At 50.1% G+C, this 20,262-nt stretch overlaps 1 protein-coding gene across 6 annotated transcripts in view; it reads left to right on the forward strand.

The window, feature by feature from the left end:
* Positions 1–14,614, forward strand: part of FYCO1 (FYVE and coiled-coil domain autophagy adaptor 1) — an 81,845-nt gene extending 67,231 nt beyond the window's left edge. For 5 of the 6 annotated variants that reach the window (XM_074403982.1, XM_074403984.1, XM_003926251.4 and 2 more), the window contains 2 exons: positions 3,047–3,156; positions 4,972–9,219. In XM_074403982.1, coding sequence (XP_074260083.1) covers positions 3,047–3,156; positions 4,972–5,047 — 186 coding nt within the window. In that variant the 3' untranslated portion in view covers positions 5,048–9,219. Of the gene's footprint in view, positions 1–3,046; positions 3,157–4,971; positions 9,220–11,519 lie in introns of those variants that run through there. The other variant, XM_074403986.1, reaches the window with a different exon arrangement.
* Positions 14,615–20,262: the final 5,648 nt, after the last annotated feature.

Genomic DNA, 20,262 nt, shown 5'->3' on the forward strand with positions numbered 1-20,262 from the left:
AGGGTGTTCAGCATCTCACCTGGAAGGGTATCAGCAGAGACAACCACAGTGTCACTTGGGTGGTCGAGTTTGAAATCTTGGTGGCAGGTATCAATTCATAAATTCCTAAGACATTCTAGGCATGGAATGTTGACAGTGCCAGGACTGTAGTTCTCAACCTTGGCTGCAAATTAGAAACACCTAGAGAGCTTTTAAACACTCCACTCCTGAGGCCACACCCTGACCACTAAGTTGGAGTCTCTAGGGGTGGGATCCAGGCATCTCCAAGTGATTCCAATGAGTGGCCCAAGTTGAGAACCACTGGTGTAGATTAGGGAGTTGAAGCCAGAGTAGAAAGGATGGAATCCAGACCACAGGGACAGAGGTTGGGCAGGGCTCCATGGGTGGCTGATTCAGTACGAGGCAAGGAGGAGTGAGGCCCATGCCTGGGGTCTGAATTCCATGCCTGCATCCCTACAGAGAAAGGGTGTAGAGGAATATTGGAAGGACAGCCAGTTTGGATGGAAACACAAGCTCCACTTGAATTATTCTGAGTGGAAGGAATGGTAAAAGTGGTTGGGCCTGCTGGACTGGAGCTGAAAGGGAAGCCTAGCCTGGGAATATGACTGCAGAAATCTCCATTTTGCAAGAATTGCAAGGATCAAGATAGAGAAAAGCAGGCTGAAGTCATGTGAAACAAGAGATCTGTGAAGTCTTTGCAGAACATCTGTTAGTCACTTGTGTGTTTGGTCTACTGGGTGCCCTCAGGGGGCTTGAGGCTGAGGGATGAGGAAGGCCCAGAGCAGGAGAGCCCGGCTAGGAGGCACAGTGGGCCACACGGCAGTTCCTTCTCTGGTGCTGGCATCCCACAGAGGAACACGTACCCGCTTGGGTTTGCTCTCCTGCCATCCTGCCCTGTTGGAATCTGCTCATAGCAAGGATCATTTTTGTCATTTCTCTGCTTTTCAGACTCACTCTCAAAATGTAACTCGACTCCCTTGGGTTGGCCTTGCTTATTGGAGTCTTGTGTTCTCTCATTTAAAACTGCTCTGCCCATCTTATCCTTTTGGGACTTACAGCCAGCTCCCCATACCTACCTCCGGAGCCCTTCCTTCTTGAGCGATTCTGAGCCTCCATTCAGGAGGTCCCGGTGCAGCCAGCATGCCTATCAGCTCTACACTGACAAACAGCAGCACTGCCAAGAGCTGCCTTTGCCTCTCACCCTCACGCTCCTCAGCCCTGCCATGCCCCCAGCCCTGAGTCCACCCAGATCAGACACTGTGAGTGTTTGTGCAGGGAGGGAAGGGACAAAATCAGGGATCCAGGCCTTTGCGGTTCTGCCTGCCCATGTGTGGCTGGGCTGTGGGCCTCTCCCCTTGCTCGGTACCTACCCACCGATTCTTCAGCAGCCTGGGGTTCCTGTGTGGGCCTACCAGGAAACAGGGGCTTGGGGGCCTACTGAGCCTTCCTTACCTTCCAGGGGCCCCACTGCCCTTCCCCACAGTGACGCCAGAGGGCAGAAGGGGCCCCTGTGCAGGGTGCTCAGGTGCTTCTCTGCCTTCACAGGCCACTGTCACCAGCCACAGATGGGGGTGGCTGTTATCTCTGCCTGAGGTCCCCCAAAGGAACCAAGGCCAGGGAAGCCTGTTTCCAGACATGTGCCCTCAATATCTATCCCAGGGACTCTCTGAGAGGTCTCCTGACCAGCCTGGGGCTTATAGGAAATGACAGGTGCAGTGCAAATTGCAGCACTCAGGCTTCATGATTATGGAGGTATAGACACAAGGAACCGTGCTGTGTATTTGTAAACTATTGATAACCATTTATTGAGTGTCTGCTGTATGCTGGACTCTGTAGGCCCCACAGGGGATAGAGAGAGAGATGAAGGAAGTGAGACACCATCTCAAAAAAAAAGGAAAAAAAATGTTGGTTGGTTGGTCAGCTCTGCCTTATCTCTTAGCATATTTTCAGTTTTTTTTTTGTTTTATTTTATTTTTTTTTTTTGAGACAGAGTTTCACTCTTGTTACCCAGGCTGGAGTGCAATGGCGCGATCTCGGCTCACCGCAACCTCCGCCTCCTGGGCTCAGGCAGTTCTCCTGCCTCAGCCTCCTAAGTAGCTGGGATTACAGGCACGCACCACCATGCCCAGCTAGTTTTTTTGTATTTTTAGTAGAGACGGGGTTTCACCATGTTGACCAGGATGGTCTCGATCTTTCGACCTCGTGATCCGCCCGCCTCGGCCTCCCAAAGTGCTGTATTTTCAGTTTTAAAATGAGGCCTGTATCTTAGCTTGTAAGCAGATTGAAGAGCCTGCCCTCGTGGGGAAGAAGTGAGCCATTCGAAGACCTCCCTCACCAACCCTGGTCCTGTCCAGCACATACCATTTGTACAGATTTTCTCTCTGACAGTGAGGCCCTTCAAAAATGATCTGAAAAAAAGTCAGTATCAGTGTATCCTGGGACTGATTTCTCATTCTCAGGGAAGGCAGAAAGTGAACAGGAAGCTGAGGCTCAGGCGTGGGAAGATGAAAGGGTGCTGGGGCGCATGGACCAGCCAGGGCACAGCTAGCAGAGGCCTAGATGGAGCCAGGGGTGTTGAGCCTAGAGGAGAGTGGGCCTAGCAGCTTCGTGCCTGGAAGGTTGTCATCTGGAAGGAGGACTGAGCCTGTCCTGTGAGACCCAAAGGCAGCACGAGGACCAACAGGAGACAGCCAGACAGCTGGATCTTACCTAGACTAAGCTTCACATCCTGAAGCCAGAAAGGGGCCTCTCCTTTATAGTCCATGGACTGTTCTAGCGTCTTCTGTGTTCAAGGCTAGGGGATCACTCCTTAAGTGTGCTGACCAGGTCATGATTCTGGATGAAACTTACAGCTACGAGTCATCAACAGCCTCAGGGTATGGGATGGCACTGGCCACTACTGGGGGCTGGTCCCAGCTCCAACCTTGCTTGGCTGTGACCGTGGGCAACATACTCAGCCTCCTCCCCCAAAATAAAGGGTCTGCCCTGAGGATGCCAAGGGCCCTCTCAGCCTCTGATGTTTTTGCATATCTGCTTTCCCTCCCAGGTCCTCATTCCTACGACCCGATGCAACTCCCACAAGGAGAACATCCAGGGCCAGCTCAAGGTTCGCACACCTGGTATCTACATGCTCATCTTCGACAACACCTTCTCAAGGTAGGGCCACCTCAGGCACCAGCTCCATGTCTCCAGGCCTCTCTGCCACCTCTTCTTAAGAGCAGAGGTGGACACTCAAAACCAGTTATTTGTTGATGACTTATTATTCATCATTCTTTGATTGTTGACCCCTCTCCCGTGGCGTTGCAGTGTTTGTTAAGAGATTTTGTTGCACACAGGCTCATGCTTGCAGAGTCTCGCCATGTCACTGCTGAGGGGCAGAGGAGTGACACTCCTAAGTCACACAGCTAGGGCTGGAGCCGAATCTGAACCAGGTGGCCCAGCCAGTCTAAACTTTAATAACCAAGGTGCCCTTTCCCTCTCTCTGATGTTAATTCCCGCTGCCCTACCACTGCCTTGCCCAAAGAAGGGGCTCAGGAAATACAGTGAAGGACTGAATGAATGAATGAATGAGAAAGGGAGAAATGAAAGAAGGAAGGACAGAGCTTGAGATAAGCAGAGACTGCCTAAGACGGCACGGCGAAGACCCTAGCTGTGTGGTGGGAGTGGCAGGTGCCGTCTCTGGGAAGCACTCTGAGGACCAGCTAAGATCCAGGAGTGAATAGTTTAGGGGATAGCAGAGAGGCTGGACAGGAGAATGGGAATAGAGGGTGATGAGTCCAGAGGGACAGCTGGGAGGGGAGCGGAGAGAGGACCAACATTAACTGAGCATCTGCCAAGTGCGTGGACAAGCGTGGTTAGGATTGCTGGGCACCTGCCCCTGTTTATGTCTTCTGCTTCAGCAGACCCCTTAAGTGGAGCTGGCTCTTTAGAGAGACCTGCCTGAGCTGTTTCCAGCCACATCCTCTCTGAGCAGGACCCTGGGCTACAGGTCACATCTCCATCGTGGATACTTGGCTCTCAGCAGAATAACCAGGGAAAACTGTGTCATCCCCTCACCACTTCCAGGCTTTGAACTACCAGGGCTTGTGGCCAAGAGTGCCCACCACAGGAGGGGATGGAAGATGAACTTCCCACCTTGCCCTCTCCTACACCTGCCTACACTCCGCAGTAGAAATGAAAGCACCCCTGGAGTTAGCAGGACCTCATGGCATAGGCCTAGCATGGCCAGAGAGCTCTCTTTGGAGCCACCCCCCACCCCAAGAGTGGACATGAGCTCCAGCCCCTCCTGAACAGGATAGGGCAGTGGTTGGGGAACACCAGGCCCAAGTGTTCCCCAGTTGGAGGACACTTCCCCCAGTGGCCCTTAGTTGAGTCTCCATTTCCTCCTCTGCAGTGGCAGCCACATTGCGCATTGATGGAGAGATGGAGGAGAGGTGTGAGGAGGGCAGAGTACCATCCCAAGCCCAAGCAGGCTCCCAGTTACCCCTGGAGCTGGCCATGGTGCTGTGACAAACTCTGACCTTGGCTCACTGAGGTCATCTCAGGGGCCTACTTGAGATTTCCAAGCTATGGATGTCAGAACTGAGTTAGCTGCCAAGTCAGAAAAAATCTATGCTGGCCTCCGCCATATGCCTCCTCCCATTGCCTACTCTTTAGACCCCAGTACACACACTGTGCAGTCCCCACCTCTAGCTGCTTCAGAGCAGCCAGGTGAGGGAGGTGACATTCACAGCCTGCGACCAAAAGAGCATTTCTGCACCCAAGCCTCAGGAGAGTCCACGGTAATGTCCCGAGACCCCCTGACCCTCACAGGGAGAGAACTCCACCAGACAGACAGAAAATGGGGCACGGAGCTCCAGCACTCACACAGCCAGGTCATTGCAGTGACCACAGAGGCCTCAGCAGCAGCTGCCGCCCCTTGGACTTTCAGCTCTCAAGTAACGCCCTCCCTTTCCATTTCTGTTTCCTTAGGTTTGTCTCTAAAAAGGTATTTTATCACTTGACTGTTGATCGGCCTGTGATCTACGATGGAAGTGATTTCCTGTAGCTTCAGCACTTCAGTAACTTCACTTCATCCACAGGAAACACTACTCTTCCTCACCTGTCACATAAAGCATTTTTTTAAAAAGTCAGCTGCTCCAAACTCATGAACTCTGCCCCTCTGGAAGAGAGACCCCTGGGTTGCCCCTCAGAGGCGGCGTCTGGGGAGCACTTTGTGCTCAGCATGATGCACCAGTCACTCTTAGCCCCGGAGGCTTTGAAGGGCTCAGGCAGTGTTTCCGTTAAGTAGTAGATCTCTATCCAGCTGTTCTCATGCCCAAAGGGATGCACTGCCAAAGGCTTAAATACCCAGGAGACCATCGGCCTCTCCTGGGAGCACAGTTGGCTCCAGGCCTCCTGTGGAGGGTTTCACAGGCAGAGGTGATCCCAACTTCTGCCGTTGGGGAGACTTTCTGCCCTGCCCCACCAGGGCCCTGCATCTTGGAGACCTGAGCTCATTGCCCTGACCATACCCTGTGAGTCCTCGGGCTATGAGGCCCTCAAGTACTCCCAGGAAAAGGAAACACATGCCATCATGCAAGTCAGGGGGCCAGGGGGCCCTCCTGAGATCTGGACCAGCCTCCTCCGGTCATGCTCCTGTCCCTCAGTGCCCCAGTAAGCTGGGGGCTGCTCCAGAACTCAGCAGTGTTGAAAGGGCCTCTCAGCTGCACTCTCTTCAGGGCCCTTTTGCCTGGGTGATTCTGTCCTCAAGTAAAGCCCTTCACTCAGCCAGACCTCTCCACAGCTCAAAACACTGCCCTAAGAATCAGAAGTAAAGATAATCCAAGAACAAAATCCACCATACTGAGGGTCCGCAGTGGCTGTGTGTTCACTATGTCTAATGTCCAAATGCCAGCCAGTGTGGATGCCGTGATCACAGAGCAGAATCGTGCATTGGCTTTAGGGCTGCTCCTCAGCTGATGGCCCACTTTTGTTTATATAAATGAGAGCTCTGGCCAGGTGTGGTGGCTCATGCTTGTAATCCCAGCACTTTGGGAGGCCAAGGTGGGTGGATCACGAGGTTAGGAGTTCGAGACCCCCCTGACCAACATGGCAAAACCCTGTCTCCACTAAAATTACAAAAATTAGCCGGTGTGGTGATGGGTGCCTGTAATCCCAGCTACTCAGGAGGCTGAGGCAAGAGAATCACTTGAACCTGGGAGGTGGAGGTTGCAGTGAACCAAGATCATGCCAATGCACTCCAGCTTGGGTGACAAGAACGACTCCATCTCAGAAAATAAATAAATAATAAATAAGAGCGTCTGCCCCACCTGCAGACATGTTTACTAGTAATCATAGCCAGGGTTAGAACCACTTTCAAACATTGGGGCCTTCTTAACAAAAGTCTTTGGTAACTTAAGAACCAAAGTAACAGAGTAAGCAGAGGCATGATGGATCCCTGGCCCCACTCCCCACCTGACAGGTTCCCCTACAGCCTATTTGCCCACTTCCTGCTGCTCAGCTCACACCTGACCTCCAGGAGACATCCCCACTTGAAGCAGAGGGATACCTGTTCCCGCATAAGAATTAGTTAATCTTCCTGTTCTCTGTGGTCCTTTTCTTCCCCCATGACAGAGAGCTCACCTTGAACAGCTCTTCATTCCTTGTTCACAGAACCAGCTACCTGGTCTGTGAACCTAGTCAGGCCCCAGGTCTTCCACGGGTAAACAGCATCTGACAAAAGGTCCCAGTTGGGCCAGGGGTGAGGGAGAGAACACTGAACAGGCTATCCAAGAATCTGGGATCTGGGCCCAGCAATTCCTCCAGCTAGCCTTGTGACCCAAGTCCAGTCACACACTTCCCAAAGTTTCTCTTTGTCATAACCCTGGTGTGGCTGGTTTTGAGGGCTTGAGAATAGGTCAGGGACTCCAGACCAAGTGCAGCAGACACCCCAATCCCACCACACACCAACAGCCACAGCCTCACCACCAGCAAAGAGGACTCTCATGGGGCCACAAGAGGTCATTTCTGGAATGGACTCAGACCTTTAAACGGGAGAGTTGGGCACTTCCAGTCAGTTTAAGCAGGTCATGGGGAATGGAGAATAGAACCTTTCAAAGAGGTTGCCTAGAGAAGAGCTGGGCCTCTTGCATTCGGCTTCCTTGGAACAGCCTCTTCTGGCAGAAAGCCGTCAGGTGCTCAATCATCTTTCCCTGACCAAGGCTTTGACCATACTCAGTATTGGAATAGAGGTGGCCAGGTCCCCCGCGACTCTTCTTGGCCTCACATTTGTTCTCATAGGCATGCCACATGGCCTGAGATTATTCAGAATGAAGTGTGCTAACTTTGAATCCATCCAGCCTCTTGCAAAGGATAATCAGAAGTCAGCTCGTTCACTGTAAGAAAGAAACTAACAAAAGAGAACCCAGAGCAATCTAGAGTCTTTGAGTGCTTAGTTTTCTGAAAATACTGTGGAGACTGGCCAAGCTGATGACCTTCTGAAGTGTCACTGGCACCATATGCAACAAGAACCACCATTCACTGAGTAGCTAATGGGTTTGGGGCCCGGGACATTCCATCTGAGGTCCTTTCCGAGTATCTGTCACTCATCACAGCAGAGGACCAGTTGCAGCGTACCCAGAACCACTCCTCCGGGAGAGCTGGGCCTCGTGCACACCACCTCCAGCACTGACTGCTGTTGTTCAAAAAAAAGCCTTCGCTGCATTCGGAGGACTGCCCCGTGCCCCGAGGTGACTTCCTAACTATGTGGTTTCATTAGCAAATTTATTTTTTGTGCTGGGTGGACATTTGTATTTATTAGGTTGCTGTTCAAGCTCAAGTTTGCTGTGTTCTCTGCAGCTACAGAACATCTTGGCATATTTAAGAGTGGCTTTTATAAATAGCTTTATTCTGATTTTAATCAGGTTCCCAGCTTTACTAAGGATTAAGGACTGGAGTACTTTGTTAAAAAAAATGCAAGTAACAATTGAAGACCCACTGCTGCAGGTGGTAGCCCTGGCTAGACTGAATTACACTAGAAATCGGCAAGAAGGAAGCATCCTTGGGATCCCAGATCACTCTTAAAAAAAAAAAAAAAAAAAAGGCAGCCTCTTGATGGCCCATCTCTCTGAATAACAGTCACGTCTTATTGTCAATACCAGATGCCTTCTTCATCACTGCCACTGAAGCCACCTTCAAGAACATGCCAACCTCTGTCAGATACACTTATCCGCAAACAAGGAAGCACGTTTGGCACAAAGTGTTGTCTTTCAGGTCCAAGTGCATTCTACAAAGTGCTTCTGACTTCAACACACAGGAGTCCAGGTGGACTGGACCAAGAGCAGGCAAAGACACTGGAACTGAAAAACTCCACAGGGTTTGAAAGATAGAAATGAAAAGCCAGATCATCTAACTCAAGAATAAGTGGTGTTTTAGAAATTTTTAAATGATCATCTAAGGTGGTGAAACTATTCCAGGCCCAAATGAAAGGAAATCTCCATTTGGGGATGAAGTCACAGAGCCTATGTTTTATGATATGGTTGGATGTCCACTGATAAAATTTTAAAGGAGTTTTATTTTTTAAGTGCACCTTGGTGATTCTACATGTGAGAATTCTTTAGGCCAAGCAACTGTCCGTGGCTTAGAGGTGTTGAGAATTAAAGCAGAGAGAAGTCATGCTTAGAACCAAGGATGGTCATATACACAAAGACAGCCATTCGTGTTTACAAAACACTTACCGAGAAAGCACTTTGTAGGGGTACCTTGTAAGTTCTTCTCTCATTTCTTCCAAGGAAACAGGAGAGACTGAATTAATAATTCTCTCTTTCCTCTTAAGCACTTTTTAAATAATAAAGTATATCTTGAAATTTTAGGAGGCATCTCTGATTAAAAAAAAAAAAGACTGTTTGACGTATGTTATCCAGAGACACTCTGCCTCCGGTGGCTGCACAGCAACACCCAAGCCTTATTGGGAAGGCTTCAGATTTGGAATTGCACTTTAATTGATTAATCCTCAATTCATGTGGCCTTACAGGATGGCGGGTCTGGGACCCCAATTCATTCTTATCTGCCAAAGAATTATCTAGAAGCACATCAAGTATCAGCACCCCTCCTGCACAATGGGGGTGGAAAACTTTTGTATCCCCAAGCATATTATTTTATAATGTCTGCCATGCCATGTGGAAATAATATATTTTTTAACCTCAGGATTTAAATAAAGTAAACACTATGACATTTAAACATTTGTCTCTCATTTCTTTGGGACATAAACTGTATGATGAAGTTACTCAGAGCTAAGTAGGAGTTGAGCTGTGCTGCTGGGAGATAGAGCATCTTTTATGGTGGCTTTTCAGGAGGACTTGAGCCAGCAGGTGTTCTGGGAAGTTCCCAGTTGGCCTGGCATCTGGATACTCCCAAGCCTACTGTGAGGCTCGTGTTTAGACCTGCCTGTGCCATCCTGTTCTTCAGTCCATGCTGCTGTACCCTATGGGCTACTAGCCTCAGCTCAAATGTCCAGCTCTCCCAGGGCACCCACAGAGCATTTTGAGCGTAGAGCAGATTTCTGAATTTACCAGAACAATGGGGCCATTGAGAAGCATCATGGATGACCTAAAACCACGATTAGTCAATCTGAGGTACAAAGCTGGGCAAGACTGCCAGGCCAAGATGGCCAGCAGAGGAAGAAGTCAGCCCTTCCACCCCAGCACACCCTGCTCTGGCCAGGTCAGCAAAGAGCCTGGACAGAGGCCCAGAGGGGTGTGCCCTGGTCACTCCTGGAGGTCGAACTGAGCTCAGGCTGAGCAACCCACCCACACTCACCTCCCACTCCCACTTCAGGGATGGCCAGGCCCCCGTCCCTGGAGTGCTCTGTACCCCAAAAGAACACCTCTCCACACCACTCCTTCACTGCCCTTCCTCTCCAGTCCTCCCCTGCTGCCAGCCTTTCATTTGGCCTCTTTTTAAATCTGTTATTCCATTGAAGAAGTCACATTTTCTGTAACTCTGGTTCTCTCCCAACGGCAAGGGCCACTGTCTCCTTCATCTTTATCTTCATCTCCCTCCTCCCTGCCCTCCCCACCACAGCATCGAGCAACGTGCCACATAGGAAAGGACCCAAAAAATGCTGAATTGACCTCACAGGTCAGTCCCAGTGCCCTGGGTCAGCCAAAAAGTCATCGGCATTCCCATTGGCAACCAATTCTGCCAGGAACAGAGGCTCCTGAAATACTCCAGTGGCAGAGAAGGGAAAGGGCAGGCCTGCAGGAGGAGATGTGGGCGATGACAGCTGGTCACTTAGTTCCACCCCCTGTACTCCCTCTTATGTCAGAGGTGCCCTTGGGCCGGTGAGGTGGCCCATGCCTGTAATCCCAACACTGGGGGTCCAAGGCGGGAGGATTGCTTGAGCCCAGGGATTCGAGACCACCTGGGCAACATAGTGACACCCTGTCTCTATATTATTTTTCTTTAATTAGCCAGGTGTGGTAGTACATGTCTGTAGTCCCACCTTGGTAGAGGCTGCAGTGAGCCAAGATCATGCCACTCCATGGGTGACAAAGTGAGGGCCTGTCTCAAAAAAAAAAAGGTGCCCTCAAATCAAGTCTCTAGTAACCAGGTTGATGTAATGGCAGATAGTCCAGCTTCCCCAAATGACACAGCCAGAGTTTCTTTGTTAATACAACAGTCCTTCCTGAGGCTTGGTGGCCTCGTGGGCTGGGGACTAGAACGAGAAACAGTTGAGACACACATAGATGTGTGTGCTGCCCATCTGGGGCTGGTATCTGGGGACCTCCATGTCAAAATCCTCCATTCCACCTCAGCCCACCCCGCTAAACTGCAGAGCAACTCAAGGTGACCCAAGTCTTTGCTGGAGGATTTCCAAGCCCCACACTTGATTCCAAGTAATCCCAGCCCAGTTCAGTGTCCTCAGACTCTGTGGCACATAGAGGTGCCCCGCCCCTCCTTGCCACATCTGCCGGGTGAGGGCTGAGGACGCAGAGACTCCCAGGGGACTGAGAAGGCTCCTTACAGCAAGGTCAGCCCTTTCAGTTTGAAGATGCGTGGGAAAAATCTCTTGCCACCCACACACATCTGAAGAGCAAACAGATGGTGAAACCTGTAGCCCAAGATGAGAAAACGGACTTTTTTTGAGACAGCAGTTGAAGCTGAAGCCTCAAAAGCTGGGGGGAAAGCATAGTGATTATGAAAGACATTCAAAGTGGGTTAGGGGTGAGAAAAAGGTCAGCCTTTTACTTTTCCCACACCCGCTGGTTTCTGAAGAAGGATGGTAACCCGACCAGAAGGGTGATGGCCGACCTCTGGGCTTTGATGTGTGTCCCCTCCTCCTCCGCCCCGTCCTGCAAGCTCTGGGGAGGTCGGAGACTGGTGTGGTTGCCTCACGCCTCCCACCATGGAGGCACTGAGGTTGGCTCCGAGTTGACAGCCCCATCTGAATCCTGGAATAAATTAAGTTTTTTTAAGCTAAAAAGTGAACAAAACCTGACATGCATGATTCTTTACTGAAAGGAAGTCCTCGTTTTTAGGACAGATTTGGCTTCTGGCCTGTGAGTCCATAGAATCATCACAGAGAAGGTGATTTCAGGAGGCCTCCCGCTTTCTGCTCCCAAGGCAGACTGGCCGAGCCTCGGAGGAGAGAAGGAAGCCATTTCTGGGAGGCCAAAGCATCCGTCTTCCAGGTCAGTGGGGCAGGTGCTGTCTTCTCCCTGGCTTGAGAGAGGAAAGCTGATGAGGAAGACGGGAGGTAGGGGATAAAAGATAGAGCAAAGAAGTGATGAGAAAAGAGAACGAATAGAAAGGGGAGGGCTGGACCCAGGGCTGCTTAGCAGAAGCCATCTTTCTCATGGGAAGAAAGGGGCAGTGAGAAATGACAGACAGATTTTATGTAATATAAAATTTTATGTATATAAAATCTGGTAGATTTTATGTAATGCATTAGTAAAGAGATGCATGTATTACTAGTTCATACGTCTGCTTTAATATTTGGAGAACTGTATTTCAGCGTACTTGGTTTCCTTTGTAATTTATTTTATTGTTTGAATTTTAAAACATTCTGAGAAAGGGGCTACAGACTTCGTCAGATTGTCAAAGCTGTGGATGAGGATCCCCAACCAAAAAAAATGTTAAGGATCTTTGGGTCGTGTCAGGTCCTCATGAAAAAAACGAGAATGATCAGCTTGTCGCATCACTGGTTTGCTAATAGTAACAATAGTAGCATTGTTTAATTTGTGTAATTGCATAATTTGCTAGGCTCTTGCTGTAAGTCAGCCCGCTTTTACAGATAAGGAACCAAGACCCGGGGAAGTTGGTAAGTCTGAACCATTTACAGAACATGTTACTGCTACTGCGTTACACTGAGACAGCTGTAGGAGTGTTTTTCTCTAAACCATTCTCATTTTACGTGAATATGGATTATCTGATGAGTTATAAAAGTTTTCCATAAACCAGGATTTGCTATGGCAGCCTTTGACCTTCACACCTTTACGACGAATGACTTAATACAAAAGGCTCTATTAGTTACCAGTTGTCAGAATAACGCTGCATTATTCTGTGTTATTGGAAGTTGGACAACCTCAAACCCATGGTTTAAATCACTGAGGATTTATTTTGCCCACAAATATGCAGGTTGACGGGGGACTGTGGACCCTTGATGGGCTCACTCCCTTGTCTGCCTGTGGTCAGCTGTGCCTCCAGACTGTGCTCGCTGTGCCCACTGGCTAATCGTGGCTGGGCTGACTCCTATGACTGTCGTCAGTTGGTCAAATGAAGGCCGGCTAGTCTAGGATGGTCTTGGTCAGACGACTTGGCTGTAGTCCATGTGGTCTCCCTGGCCCCAACAGGATAGCCTGGGCTTCTTCAGATGGCCGCTGAGCAGGTTTCCAAGAGAGTGAGCACAAGTGCCCAAGCTTCACAGAGCCCAGTCTCAGAAGTGGAGCATCATTTATCAGTGTTCCGTTGGTCAAAGCAAGTCACAGGCCAGCCCAGATTCAAGGTGTGGGAAAAGGAACTCGTTCCTCTGGGTGGGAGGACTACAAGGTCACTTTAAAAGGGTACAGGGGCAGTGAGGGGTAGAAAATTAGAACCATTTTTGTAATCATTCTACCAAAGAGATAATCTTCCCTTCTTGCACATATTTCGACCTCAATTTTCATCTTCACTAAAATACCCGCCTTCTCCAGATACACTCATACAGGTACACAAAAATACACACAGCACTCTTCATGGCCATGATGTCTGTGATAGCAAAATCAGGAAAGAATTTGTTCAAAGTGAGTTGGGTTGAGGCAGTATATGACGGCACCCTGGGAGATTATGTGGTGAACACTAGTCACAGTCATGCGGCATTTCCTGACAAAGACACTGGACACAGCAAATGGAGCTGGTGATGGACTGGGGCTTTGGAGCCGGTGGCAAGAATAAGATGCTTTTACTTTTCTCTTTATACCTTTCTGTGTTGTATGATGTATTTTTATTAGGTGTCAGTTTAACTTTTAAAATATGAAAACTAATTTCTAAAATACATTCACATCATCTTACAGCCATCTCAAGTTCCCAGTAAACAACCAAATGCCCAGCTCCTTTATGCTGGGATCATTACACAGTTGTTCATGTCTTTCTGCATTCACCAAAGGGGTGACCTCCTCACCAGCCAAGCTGGACGGCATACAGCCATGAGAGCGGAGGGCCTGGGAGGAAGCCACAATATGGCCAGGGTTCCTCTTCCCCTGCCTGGGGGCAGGCCCAGCTAGGGCCCCGGTCCTCCTGACTCAGGGCCTCTGGGAGAAGAGCTATATCCAGATATATGGTACAAATTGACCACTGGAACAACAGTGCTTGGACCCCAATTGGGGAGAAAGTACAACAGCCTCCAAGGGGTTGAGTTCTCGAATCAGAAAGACATGGATTCGACTCCTGGTGCCACTACCCACTTCCTCTGGCTTTGGACAAGTCACTTAGCTCTTCTATGCCTCAAAAATGTGATAGCTGCTGTCACTGAGAAACACATCCACACCTTATCCAATCCGTTCTGCTCTCTTGGCTCTTTTGATTCCTTCTGGACATTAGCGAGTCAAGCTGGGAGACTGAGTGATTGGGGTCATTGAAAGTTGAGTTAATTTACAGAGTAGCCACCTTTGGTGATTTTAAAACATGGCCCCAGAGTTATTTGACACCCTTCCCATAAGAGGTGGCGTCTACAGCCCTTTCCTTGACTCGGAGCTGGCCTCTGGCTGCTCTGACCAGTGGAATAGCAGAGGGCCACTTTGCGGCTTCTGGTGCCATGTCAGAAAAGGACCTGCAACTCCCCCACGGTGCTCTTGCTCAGGGGAAGCCAGCTGCCATGTAAAGGGTCTGAGCACCATGAGCCCTCCTTGCTGACACGGCTGTGTGCTGGGGCCCTGCTCAGCAGCCAGCATTAACTACTGGCCGTGGGGCACGGCTCTCCAAACAAAGCCTTCAGTGGCCACAGCCCCAGCCAATATCTGACTGCAGCCACACGAGAGACCCCAAGCTAGATGCATCCTTCTGAGTCCCTTCCAAATTCCCAGCCCACAAAATAATGAGTAAAATAAAATGATTATTGTTTTTATACCACTAAATGTTATGGCAGCAGTTACAAGGAGACAGCTGAATTGAATACAAGCAAGGTTCTTAGAATCGCTTCTTCCATTTAATTGCAAATGAGCCAAAAAGAGATCATCTAAAAAAATTTTTTTTGTTTTATTGGATTATTCCTGATACTCTATCATAGCAAACCTGATAGAAGTTTCGCCTACACGTCCTCTTTCCACATCCTCACTTTCCATTCATTTGCTCCTCAGCCAATCACAGTCTGCCTTGATGATGCCTGGGAAGCTTCTCCTCGCCAGGTCGCTGTGCCTCCACTCTCTCTTGACCTCAGCTCTTCACATGCTCATGGCTACCATCTTCCAGGTAGCGTCCCCAGACTTGCTCTCTGCTGATCCTCCCCTCCCAGAAGCAGCACCACCAACCATCCAAACATGCAGATTCAAAACCCAAGTCATCCTTGATTCCTTCCTTTCTCTCATTTCTAACCTTCACCATTGCTTCTACCCCCAGAGTAAGTCAAAAGCCATCCATCTCTACACCACAACTACCACCTTCACTCCAACTCCACCACCGTCATCTTTTTCCTTAACCGCAACAGCTCCTGACTGGCCTCCCTGCTTCCTTGCACTGCCCCTAACCCCCAACCACCACCCTTCTTCACCTGCGGACTTTAGAGATCTTTAAAACATGACTTGGACCATGGCACACCACTTAAAAATCTTCCTGAAGTGGAATAAAAAAAATTCTGTGCCTGAACAGCGCCCCTACCTTCCTCTCTCATCTAACTTTCCTCTCACTATAAGCCTTGAATCACCAGTGGCTCTTTTTTTAGCCACTTAACTCTGCTGATCACTTTTCCACCTCAGAGACACCTGTGAGAATTAGGAGTGATGGTCTTACCCCACCTCAGGCAACATCAGATTTCCTGTGGTCCTTAGAGACTTCCTGGTTTCCAAAAGTTGAACAAGAAACCACAGAGTTCACTGTGGCCTTTGTCAGCCTCTGCAGGGCATTCTGAGCCACCTCGATGGTTACCGCACTGAGAAAGTGCCACCCATGAAGTGAGCCTCTCCAGGCTTGCTGCTCTGTCCCAAGTGGGCTCCCCTGGTTCCTTCGGTGAGTGGTGGCTTAACCCCACAGAGGAAGAGTCCGTCTAGTCTCCATTTCCAATTTTAATTTTTTAAAATTGTGATGTGGGGCTTTATGAAAGGATAAGAGCATGAGTTTTTAGGGGAATTGCATGACGTCTTGGATTTGCTTTAAAATACTACAGGAGGCCGGGCGCGGTGGCTCAAGCCTGTAATCCCAGCACTTTGGGAGGCCGAGGCGGGTGGATCACGAGGTCGAAAGATCGAGACCATCCTGGTCAACATGGTGAAACCCCGTCTCTACTAAAAATACAAAAAATTAGCTGGGCATGGTGGCTCGTGCCTGTAATCCCAGCTACTCAGGAGGCTGAGGCAGGAGAATTGCCTGAACCCAGGAGGCAGAGGTTGCGGTGAGCCGAGATCGCGCCATTGCACTCCAGCCTGTTTAACAAGAGCTAAACTCCATCTCAAAAAAAAAAAAAAATACTACAGGAAACTTTTTAAAGGAAGGAGGGAGGGAAGGAAAAAGAAGGAAAGGAGTGGATGAAACAAAGAAGAGGAAAGGAAAGAAAAGTGGGAAGCATAGCAGAAACTAAAACTGGGCAGAACGTGAGTCATGACTGAAGCTGAGTGAGGGTATGTGGATGCTCTTACACCAGTGGTCCTCAGCCTTTTTGGCACCAGGGACCAGTTTCATGGAAGACACTTTTCCACGGACCCGCAGCATTGGTGGGGAGGTGATTTCGTGATGATTCAGGCATGTTACATCTATTGTGCACTTTACTTCTATTATTAGTACATTGTAATGTATAATGAAATAATTAAACAACTCACCGTAATGTAGAATCAGTGGAAGCCCTTGAGCTTGTTTTCCTGCAACTAGATGGTCCCACTGGGGGGTGATGGGAGACAGTGACAGATCATCAAGCATTAGAGTCTTATAAGGAGTGCACAGCCTAGATCCCTTAGATCATCAAGCATTAGAGTCTCATCAGGAGTGCACAGCCTAGATCCCTTAGATCATCAAGCATTAGAGTCTCATAAGGAGTGCACAGCCTAGATCCCTTGCATGTGCTGATCACAGTAGTTTGTGAGAATCTAATGCCACCACTGATCTGACAGGTGGCAGAGGTCAGGTGGTAATGTGAGTGATGAGAAGCAGCTGTAAATATAGATGAAGCGCCACTCACCTGGCTGCCACTCACCTCCTCCTGTGCCGCCTGGTTCCTAACAGGCCACAGAGCAGTCATGGTCTGTGACTCCAGGGGTCGGGACCCCTGCATTATTACTATTCCCTCTGGTTTTGTGTATGTTTTTTAATTTTTGTAATTAAAACTTTTACAAAAGAAAAGCACACGAGTGGAGAAGGCCTTGTTTGTTGCATGCACACTTCACCGAAGAGCTGACCGTGCTGTCCCACAGGCACGAGTGCCGCAGGGCCTTGGCACATGCCGCCCTCCTCCCTTTTCTTCCCTGCTTCCCTAGGTAGTTCCTGACCATTCTTCGGCTCTCAGCTCAAACGCCACCTCCTCAGGGAAGCCTTCCCTGCCTCTCCTTTCCAGAGCAGATCAGAGTCCCCTCCGTCACACTCTCTAGCATCCTGTACCGATAACCATCAGGTTATTCCTGTGATGGTGTGATTGAGGTCTGCATTGTGAGCTTCATGTGCACTGAGCCTGTGACTGCTGTTGCTCACTGTGGCCTTGCCCAGTGCCTGGCATATACGGAATGCTTAATAAATGTTGAGTGAGGCTAATTACAGCAACAGTTGAAATGCTGGGCCTACTTGTGGCCTCTCCAGTACAGTGATCTCAGGGTGGGCAGACTTCTGACATGGCAGCTTAGGGCTCCCAGAACAAGCCTCCCATGGCACAGGATGTGGAAGCTGCCAGCCTCTTCTGAGTCTGCACCCAGAAACTGGCACAGCATCCCTTGCACCAAATTCCACTGGTCAAGCAAACCCCGAATCCACCCAGATTCGAGGAGAGGGGACATCCAGCCCATGTTTTGATGGGAGGAGCATGAAAGAAACTGTGGCCATCCTTAATCCATCCAGCTGACTCACTGTCCGCAGCTGTTCAGAGTTCAGTCCCTGTCTTTCTTGCCTAACTCTCCAAGTCTCCAAAGATTTTCCATTGCTGTAGCTCTTTCTGGCCTCAATGACTGTCACAACATCATGCAAATGCTAGAGATGCAGCTCTCATGCTGGGTACTGTAGCTGTTGCTGGGCAGACACACGTGAGCAGGAACACACACAGTCCGTGGTTGCATGTGGCTGAGGGTCCAAATGTAGGAGTCAGAGGATCAATCGGGAGAAAGAAGAATACTAGCGAATTACAAACGAGATGAGTGCTGTGAAGGAAAGGGACAAGCGGTGTGCCACACAGGACGGTAACGGGGCTCTCACTGGCACTCTAGGACTTTGCCATGCCATCTTGCCACGCCCATGCAGCAAGCCATGTTAGCAGTTGCCATAGTGCCTTTTAGTATGCGAAGGGACTCTTCAGCCAGCTCTTGACTGAGGGTTGTTTATACCGTTCAGAAATTTCCAGATGACGTAATTCAGATGTGCTTGAAATGTGTGTTTGAGGTCTAGAAAGTGGAGAGTCCGCAGAAAGACGTTGCAGCAGACGCAGAGAGACAGGTTCCCTGGAGCACCTACCTGGCTGCTAAGCCTGGCCTGAGCTGGTGGAGCGGGCACAACGTTTGCCCAGGTGGTCAGGGGCGGGGCCATCATCAGGCCAGGGAATCCAGGTAGCAGCTATGGCTTTTTAAGAAAGCCTGGAGGGTGACTCCCAGAAGGAAGTGCCAGTCCCTGGGCAGGGGAGGAGGCTTGGGGGAGCTCCTCAGATCTGAGCCTGGGGTCTGGTGAAAGCACCAGCCCAGGCAGACCCAGGTCTGGGGCCTAAGTCTGGCCACCTGGACCTAGAGAGGAAAAGCCAGGGTAGAGGGAAGCCCCGCAGACCACCAGCATGGGCAGGGTGGACGGGGCCTACCTGAGAGGCCAGCATGCCGCTTCAGATCATCTCAGCGGCTGCAGAGGATATCTGGGGCCATGTGGGACAGCAGTAACGCCTGGATTCCATACCGGGGAATTTGACATAAAGCCACATCTTATACTGGGCCCAGAAAAGTTATTCATGGGTCTTGCCTCTGAGAGGGAGGAGCCAGGGAAGGGAGAAGCGGGGGAATGAGGCAGGGAGAGGAGGAAAGCCGGCAGCCGGAATTCTAAGGCTCAGATGCACGCCTAGGCCTGGGTGCTGGGTCCTCAGGCCTGCGCATGCACATCTCTGGTGAAATCTGTGGCTTCTTCATGAAGGAATTAAGGTTCCACAGCCATATGTGTCTGGGAAGGAGCCTGGGAGAGGTAGCAGCTAGGAACCTTCTCGATTCTGTGAAGATGACACCATCGTCCTTTGCCAGCACACCCTCATGGCGCACTTTTGAAGAAGGGGGTCAGCAGGCCCTTTTCTGTGGCATGTTACCATTTAGCATTTGCATGACATGGTCAGTGAGAGGGGTGCTGGCCAAGCCCGTGCCTGTCCATCTTCTTGGCCCCCAGTCCTTGGCACAAAGTCTGGCTTGGCAAATGCTGGTCAACCTTCCAAAGCAAGGGCTAGTTTGTCTGACTATGTCAGGCAAAGCCAATTACTAACTGCACGGGCTTGGGTGAGTGATTTAGGATCTCTGAAGCTCAGCTCCTTCCTCTGTAAATCAGGGTTAGTAATAATGTAAATCAGGGTTGGGAAAGTTCTTGGAGAGAGCGTGCCTGTCTCGGACACCATGGGGCTCCTGGCATGCAGCTGGTGCTTGAGCATATCTGCGGAACGGTTAGGTTATAATGAGACAGGACCCATGCTCTCAGCCTTCTCAGAGGAGTTCTGTGACTGGCACTCAGCCACGCTCCGGATCTCCTACATACCTAGTGTTCTTACCCATCCAGCCTTAGGTGGGCTCTTGGAATTGGCAGACCCTGGTGAGATGATTGTTGCAGGATGACTTCTCTAGAAGGAGGTGCTGAGATGGGGTTTGGGGTGTTTATCAGGAATCAACGCCTGCAGAGGGATGTGAGAGGAAGCATGACTGGGCAGAGAGAGAACTCAAACTGCCATGAAGGCTCCACAAAGCCCTGGCTTTGGAGAGTCGACCAGCATTTGCCAAGCCAGACTTTCTTCTGAGGGTCAGGAGCTAAAAAGACCAAAAGGTATGAGGTTGGCCAGCACCCCCTCACTGACCACGTCATGCAAATGCTGAATGGTGACGTGTGACAGCCAAGGCCCTGCTGACTTCCCTTTTCAAAATGTACCATGAGGGTACCCTGGAGTAGATTCTGCCCATCAGAGTGCCACTATTCGGCCGAGATGATGCCATTCTCTGCCTCATGGGCACTGGAGGCAGGTGGCCCTGGGAAGGCCTGGCTTGGGTAGGGTGGCTCTGCAGTGGAGGCAGGCCCTGAAGAACTGGCAACCAGAGGGCCTGTGCCAACCACACTCCCTGCAAGTTCTTTCTTGAGGCATCTCCGTATGACCATAGAGATTTTTGGCTTAGCTTGTGGTGCCAAAATTGAGTGTATACAAGTAAATATGTGGAGAGGACCTCATAAGGAATGACT

This window comes from Saimiri boliviensis, chromosome 8 (genome assembly GCF_048565385.1).
Source record: "Saimiri boliviensis isolate mSaiBol1 chromosome 8, mSaiBol1.pri, whole genome shotgun sequence".
Taxonomy (NCBI): domain Eukaryota; kingdom Metazoa; phylum Chordata; class Mammalia; order Primates; family Cebidae; genus Saimiri; species Saimiri boliviensis.